General features: G+C 40.6%; 1 protein-coding gene across 2 annotated transcripts in view; it reads right to left on the reverse strand.

The window, feature by feature from the left end:
- Positions 1 to 8,074, reverse strand: part of apbb2a (amyloid beta (A4) precursor protein-binding, family B, member 2a) — a 35,898-nt gene that overhangs the window by 3,351 nt on the left and 24,473 nt on the right. For both annotated transcript variants that reach the window (XM_013908814.1, XM_013908806.1), the window contains exons 9-11: positions 7,139 to 7,144; positions 4,455 to 4,569; positions 1,776 to 1,851 (exon numbers count right to left, since the gene is read on the reverse strand). In XM_013908814.1, coding sequence (XP_013764268.1) covers positions 1,776 to 1,851; positions 4,455 to 4,569; positions 7,139 to 7,144 — 197 coding nt within the window. The remainder of the gene's footprint in view (positions 1 to 1,775; positions 1,852 to 4,454; positions 4,570 to 7,138; positions 7,145 to 8,074) is intronic.

Raw genomic sequence — 8,074 nt, forward strand, 5'->3', positions numbered from 1 at the left:
GCCCAAGGACACAACGACCGAGACTGTCTGAGCCGGGGCTTGAACCGGCAACCTTCCGATTACAAGACAAAGACCCAACTCTTGAGCCACGATCGCCCTGAAATAGGAACTTTTGTGACAGGCTGCTAGAAACAAAGTGCCTAAAGATATCATTTAAAATTGGTTCTTTATATGTAGAAGCAACACTGGTTCACCCATGGAGTTTGTTGTATTTTATGTTTATAGTTTATACTTGAATGATTCAATAAACAAAAACATTCCTCTGAAAATGAGGGAAAAAGCAGTCAATGTTCAAAGAAAACCTTCACAAAAACCTGGAGATCTACTGCTGCTTTAAAAAAACTACAAAAAAGCCACTACTGGCTACTTTGAAGCAACATAAAGAAATGAGTGCTGACTCTGACGTTTTGCACAGTATAGTAACAATAAAAAAAATAGTGTTTTAATGGCCTTTGGTTACATGTGACCACACTAAGCCAAATCGATGTGTTCAGAGTTGAGCGCTCTTGCACCTGAAGCCAAAGCCAACAGTGACATCATGGACACAAGCAACTTAATTGCAATAGGAATCAGATAACATGGGATGGTAGTAATTCAGAAATCTGAGCATATAGATTTACATGCGCTTATGTTGTTTCACCTTTTCAGGGCGCTAAAGCTTTCCGAACTGTACTTACACGAACAATGAATTGTGAAAGAGTTTTCTTACATTAATTCTGTTTTAAAGCAGTGCTCAGACAGGCCTGATCCGATGACAACACCGATGCAATTATCCTAGTGCTGGTGCTCATCCCAAATCATTTGGTGCTAATCTCCTCAATTGTGTCCCAACACAGGATTATGCGCTACCAGCTACCCAAAAAAGAGATCTAATCCAGGCGAAAACTGTTCCACACACAGAAGGAAAAATAAAAACCCAGCCAAGTTTTCAAGCTAACAGGCCGTTCTATCCATTTCAAGGGCAACACCTTACACTGTACCAACATTTTTAATGAAAAGTGTATGAGTTCAATCTATGAGTTCACGCAAGTTACAGCTACAAAAGATGTGAGGGATCCTCCACCATGAAGTTCTTTGATCCTGGGTTTGGGATGGGAGCTGTGGAGTACCAGGCCTCGCCTCAAAGAAACACTAATTGGGTTTTAATGAGGTCGAGTGCCTCTGCGAGTGAAGAGCCGATATAGTTCTTTTATATTCTGATGTCAGAGCACCCCCCCCAACCCTCATGCTCAGCAGATACGCATGGCAGCTGAAGTTATAGCAAAGGATGAATTGTGTCGTGGCTTTTTCTGCTGTCTTCCTATAATTATTTGAGACTAAAATGAACAAGCAGTGGGAATTAGTGAAATGGAAAACAGTGAATAGAATTATTGTGAGGATAAAGCTCTGTTGAGTGAGGAGTTTATGGCGAGGAGTTATTCTGGTGTCAGCGTTATGTGAATGTAAGTGAATCTAACACTGCTGTCTTTTCTTTTAACAAATGTTCACAGCTGATTCTCAGGCAGTGAGGCCATTTTTTAAGAAGCATATACGTGGTTTCAGATTTGGATAAATGCTATAAGAGAAATGATAAGCTTACAATTTCAAATGCACATAAATCTCCTTAGAGAGTTACATAAAGTCATGTGGGGACTTTTTTTCTCTCTTCTAAGAATAAAAAAATCCTTATCATGTAATACTTATGTTGAAGTTCTTGGCATTATGGTTAGAGTTACCCTAATTCTTTTTTCTAATGTCCTCTGAAGTGATAAACACATGACTGTGCATGCATGTACCTTGCATGGGTACGTCGGAGCCGTTCTGGGAGGAGCTGCCAGCTGCAGCCTTGGCACTTTTCCTCTCAGCCATGATCTAACGAGGAGAGAAAAATTGAAGAGTGGTTGGGTGAAAACAGGGTGAGAGGAACAGAGTGCAAAGGAAAAAAGCGAACACAAGAGGACTGCAAAAAAATGGAGGAAAGTGATAAAAAAGGTTTGGTTTTAAAACAGGGACAGGAGTGATAAATATTAATAATAAGCCTAGATCATCTGACAAATCTATTTTCATCAAAGCTTTACAGCTAAAACACACCAGTAACAGACTGGGTATTAGTTAGTACTAGCAGTAAATGAGTGTTTCTACCAAAGACTGTATAATAAAGATGGCTGTAACCATCATGTTTTTGCCGATCAGTTTGTGAAGACTTGTTAACATCAAAAGCAAAGGGATGATCTCAATGGAAAAAGATAAGAAGCATTTCTTACTCATATTGTAGCTAACAGTCAATCAGAAGGTAACCACTCCCTAAATCATATTTATTTTTTATTCTAAATGTGATCATAAACCATAAAATGACGCTTTTATGGTCACGCTGTGACAAATAAATTTGAAACCACCAGCTGAGACCACAAATTAAATGAGAATAGTTTCACTAAGCTCATAAAGCAAGTAAAACTTTGACTATTTGAAAGATTTTAAAAATGCATTAGCTTCACCTTTGCAACGTCCTTCTTTTATATACAGTCTGTGCTGACAATGTACTCCTTAAAAACAGGCTACAAATATGCAGTTTCATGTCCTTCAAAAGGTAAAAAAAAATCTCATAAAACAATGAGGCAGCCAAATTTTTTAGCAAAAGGAGTAAGAATGCTATTTGCAGAGGACTATTTTCAGCCTTATAGTTGGTGCACTATTCTGAATATTTAGGTAAGCCAGGGTGTGTGGGACTGAATCCAAGTAGACTGCAGTGCTCATTTGATTGCAATGAAAGACGTCACTTCAAATAACAGTGCAGCATACTGATTTTGGAAAAAAAAAAAGTTAAAACATAATGGAGAAATCAGTATTTTACATCAGTTATATGTAGCAGCTGTGTTGGTCTTCTCAGTGACATCACCTGTTACTTCTTTCCCAATTATACTTCAGTTCTGCACTTAAAGAATGGTCTTTTCTCTCTATTTTCTTCCTTTCTCTTGTGCTGCAGTGGACACACTCTTTAAAGAGTGTTGAATATTTTGCATGGTCCCTGCACTCGAGCTGCTGCACTCTTTTCCTGCTACAGATACTTGATTAATTGGAGGTGTCATTAATCAAAGTCTGTGGTGAGTCTGCAACTCTGCTCACAGGGGAACATGCAAGAAGGCACACTCACTCCCACCCTCACACACACACACAAAGGAGGGCCATTCAGCGTGCTGCGCAGCTGCAAGGCTCAGGTCACCAAGTTTTTCCCCTGCAGTAAAGAGAAAACTACCACTGTGTTTAAAATAGGTGGCGTAAAGGTGTGAAGAGTCATGGTCACATCCAGATGCACTGATGCACACTCTTCCTTCGGTTTGGGGTTCGAGATAAGAAGAAATTAAATCTTCTCTCTAAATGGGTCGATGTGTCTCAAAGGGAGTAGATCTGTTGTTCCGGGTACAGTCATTCTTCACAAGGTCAGCGCTGGCCTGAGGACACACTGATTTCTCTTTGTACATAAAACATTATGAGTCAGTGTGAAATCTAAAGTCTCTAAACAAGTGAACTATGTCACTGACTAGGAAAAGTGCTGTGTTAGTGTTGAAAATAGTATTTGCTCTTTATGCATTACACTGCAGTACACATTGCAAGGTAACACACAACTCTCCAACCATACACTCCCTTGTGGATGAGCACACGGACACCTTTGGACATCACAGATGCGCAGTTGTTCTTATTATACTTCTTTCTAGTTGGCTTGGGACACACTTGCACTTGGTGCCCTGTTAGTGAAACAGCTATGCTGGCAGCTGAAAGGTATGCGGACGTCCATGAGGAGTCACTTATTTACCCTCCGAGCTAAAAGTATGATATAAAAAGAGAATTTAGAGCTCTATAAAGTTTCAGATGTTTATGTAGTTATGACTATGACAGTTATCAGCAGGTTGTTCTTTTTTAATATTTATTTTTTGGCCTTTTTACTTTGTTTTACTGACATAGTGACAGGCAGCAAGCAAGCAGGTCAAACCTTGGCCACTGTGGTTGCATGCAGCGCACGTTCTAGAGGATGAGTTAAGTTTCTGCGTTTGTACATGTAAACATTAGCATCCATGGAGTAGGCTAAGAGCAGAACTTATGTTGGGTTTTGATTAGGTATAGCTGAGGTATTTATCACTCTTTTATGGACCAAAATGTCCATAAAAAAATGTCCATTCCCATCCCACACTTTAGGGACATATATTGAAAACTAGCACTGCACATACTCTGCAACTGCAATCTTATCATCTCGCCGTAAAGGCTTTCTGCTATCTCTCCTCACAGCCCTACTTCTCGGGAAGAGAAATCAGAAATCTTATCAGGGCACTGGAACATGCATGTGCGAATATCATCTAAGATACAGGGTTGTTATAATAACCCCCCTCCCCCCATCCCCTTTATAACATCTGAGCTGATTAAAACTTCCTAGCTTGTTTCAGAGCAGGAGATAAGGAGGCAGGAGAGGTTATGATACAAACCTTGGAACAGATTTCGTGGAGACTTGTGGCGATGGCTGCGGCAGGGGTATCACATCGGAACACGTGGCACTTCAGCACCCGTGTGTTTTTGTCTCTGGCCACATAGGCAAAATCCCTGAAGCACAGACAGAAGACACATGCAGATTCGACACTCAAAGTTTATCTCAAGGCACCCTAAAAGCAGTTGAACCAAACTCTTGTTAAAGGGACAGTATTTAAAAATCTTTTAAGCTTTTTTACAGATGCTCTCTAACATTTATGATTAGAAGACGAAGGACAACTTAAAAAAAAGTGGGACAAGATAATGAAATGAAAAAGGAAGGAGCATCCAGAAAATTGAGGCACATATCTTGAGGTGAGCAACAAAGCCATTAGGGAAAAGAAATAAGCCGTGGGATGCTGAATCACTGAATTAATTTCAATATGATTCCATCTTTTCGTTTATTTACATTTTTGCTGCAGTGATATTTCAGTCTAACGTGTCTTAATTCCAGATATTTGTATGCAGGAGAGTAAGGTTTTATCCACTTAGGTTTAATGCACTTAATAGCTCCTGCAAGATGGATTTTTATCAAATAGCTGATATTTTTCTGCTCAAAGGCGCCTGGTATTATTCCTTGGAGATCCATGTTTGAAAATTGTTGAATATTGTGATCAAACACTCTTTAAGGGCTTCACACATCCCACTACAGCCACTTAGCTCAGGGACAATATGGATTCATGATCGCTAATTTGTATATTACTGTTCCTTTAGCCGTTTTTGTTTTGTTGTTTCTTGGGTTCAATTTTATCCTCATCTACAGTGTGAATATATTTGGATTACTTGCGACATCTAACACAGTGTTTCAACCAATTGTTTTCTCTCCTTTGTAACAACAGCTTTTTACTGAACTGGGTTTTACATCTTTTCCCTCTTCTGTGTTGTTAGGAGGTGATGCTTGTCCTTGGACCTGTCCAGCCCTCTCCCTGCACCTGTTTGCTTTATCTTCTGTTCAGCGATGTAAAAAGGGGCTAGAAAAGAGAACACGCACAAGAACTAAAATCCACAAATGACAGCAACATTATTATGCCCATTTTGCATCATGATGTATTTACCTCTTCTCTAAGAACTTCTTTTGGGGCTGTGTCTAATTAGCTGAGTCACAAACTGCAGCTTCATTATTTGTGTCATTTACATGTTGCCTCGAGCTGTGCAGGCATTCACGTTAGGACCAGTCTCTTCATAGCAAAAACTGTATATAAAAGATGGGCATGTATTATGGGGTCTGAAAAGTGAAGCTATTACAGGAAGTGTTTTAAATCTGCATTCTTTTGCAGATTACGACTAATTTTTCTTAATGTATTACCTCAGTAAACATGCTTTTGATGAATTTATGATGTCATTCAAGTCTAATTTAGTATAGTATAATATGATTTCTGTAAATTATTACTCAACTAAGTGTTAAATTGATGCTAAACCATTGCAGTGTGGCTACCTTGCGATTGACTAGTTGCTACCAAATGCACATGCAGTGTCCACAGCTTTGCTGGTCATATCCACACCCTGCTTATAATGTCTAACAACCAAGATGGTGACAAGCAAATAGCTTGCTGTGAATATGTCCATCTTTTATATACAGTCTATGGTTCATATTCATTCCTGAACTGGAGGTGGCAGTTGCCAATATTGGATAAAATGACAAACACTTGGGCTTATGCAAATATTTAGGCAGACGTGTGTGTGTGTGCGTGCGTGCGTGTCCTTGAAGAAACTTCATGGCAAGAGCTTCTCAGTGGTGTCACACTGCAGCGTAAAATGAGGAGTATGAGGGTGATATTGAGGGAGGAAACTCGGCTAAGAAAGAAACTTTATTCAGTGTGGGTGGCAGATGAAAACCAGCCACATGTGGGAAATGCTACATACACACATACGCGCACAGACAAGATGAAAGACACATCTCTTCCCCATTAACAGGTGAGACAAGCGGAGGAACAAAAGGTAGGAGGATGTGTTTCCAGCTAGAACAGAAACAAATGAGTAATCGGTGAATACAGAGTGAAGCCAAAACAGAAGGGAGTGTCACCAGACGCACACACATACATTGAACACTTCAGAATAACCACAGGCACAAACAGAAATACGCCAAACACTGCCATTTATCACAGCAGGCTCTTTGTGTTTATGAGTCCATTATCTGGCCCGTCTCTTCTGCTTAATTGTGTGCTCACACACTGTAAGTCGATAATGCTCTCTGATTGTGGCCACAAAGGAAAGTGCAATATGATGTGTGACTGAGTGTGTGTGTGTGTTTGGTGTCCAGTACACTTCATTCTGGGACATCTGAGCAGTGCGTCACCAAAGCAGCATGAGTGGCCTTGCTTCGCATACTACAAATGGTTCTTTTATGACTTCTGTATCCTCTCTCAGGGATCACAATGCTATAAAACAGCATGCAACTCTTAATAGGAAACAGCCCGTGGCCAGTCTGGCTCGCTGACGATTTGACACCAGTGATTTAGACTTTCAGTAGTCGGTCCTGCACTCTTGTAAAGAGCAACAGTGACTCTAGGCGAAGCAAAGCCACTGATTTGAAGCCTGAAGTGACAAATGTGATCGCACACAAGGGCGGGAGCCCTGACACAACGATTACAGAAAACAGCTGAAGAGCAAGATCGCACGTGAGCACGGCACAAAGAGCAGTTACCTTTCTCTGTGTCCCCGGAAGCAGAAGGAGGCAGAAGGAGGGCAAGAGGGGTTGTTGAAGAGATGGTGGTTATAAAATAGAAAGAAAGAAAATAAAGGTGATGGTTGTAAAGCAAACATAACATAAGGAATAAGAATAAATGTGTTAAAGGAAGAGTGTGGAACATAAAAAGACACATAAGAGTGGTGGGATGGGAAAGTTATATTATGGGAGAAGATGAAAACCAACAAAAAAGCAAAGTGAAAATGATGGTGAGGATAGGGAAGGCAAAGACACAACAGCAGCGTTAATACACAAAACATACAGAGTCAAAAACAGAGACAATGTTCTTTCGCTTCAGTCACCGCCTTCCTGTTAGGTGATGTATGTGTGTACTTTTCATTTCAGCGGATTAGCATTCTGCAACATTATAACGCAGGAAACCTTTCTTGTGGCTGCATACTTGCGTACCACACACACACACAGGCGCGTGAACCCACCCTACCCCATTTCCCTCTACCTTTTCCTTCTCCCAGTGTCTTTCATTCAGCTCTTTGCTTCTGCTCTTTAATCTTGCTTTCACTTCCCTGAGCTGTCTCCATCTCTCACTCTTTCGCTCACTTTTTCTTCCACACCAGGAGACATCCACCTCACAAAAAACCCCCAAAACAAAACATGCAACATAGAATGATTCACATCGAGAGCGTAACTCATCACAGCTGCACGCAATATAGGCTGTGATGCTCTACTATCAGAAACACTACAAAGAGGCACAGGCTGAATGAAGAACAGAGGGCTAATTCAAACATTGACTGCCTTTGATTCTTTGATGATCCACTTTGTAAGAAGCTGTGTGTGTGTGTTGGTGTAGACGTGTGTGTGTGTGTGTGTGTGTGTGTGTGTGTGTGTGTGTGTGTGTGTGTGTGTGTGTGTGTGTGTGTGTGTGTGTGTGTGTGT

The sequence above is a fragment of the Pundamilia nyererei genome, unplaced genomic scaffold (genome assembly GCF_000239375.1).
Source record: "Pundamilia nyererei isolate P.nyererei 1_Seehausen unplaced genomic scaffold, PunNye1.0 scaffold00001, whole genome shotgun sequence".
Classification (NCBI taxonomy): domain Eukaryota; kingdom Metazoa; phylum Chordata; class Actinopteri; order Cichliformes; family Cichlidae; genus Pundamilia; species Pundamilia nyererei.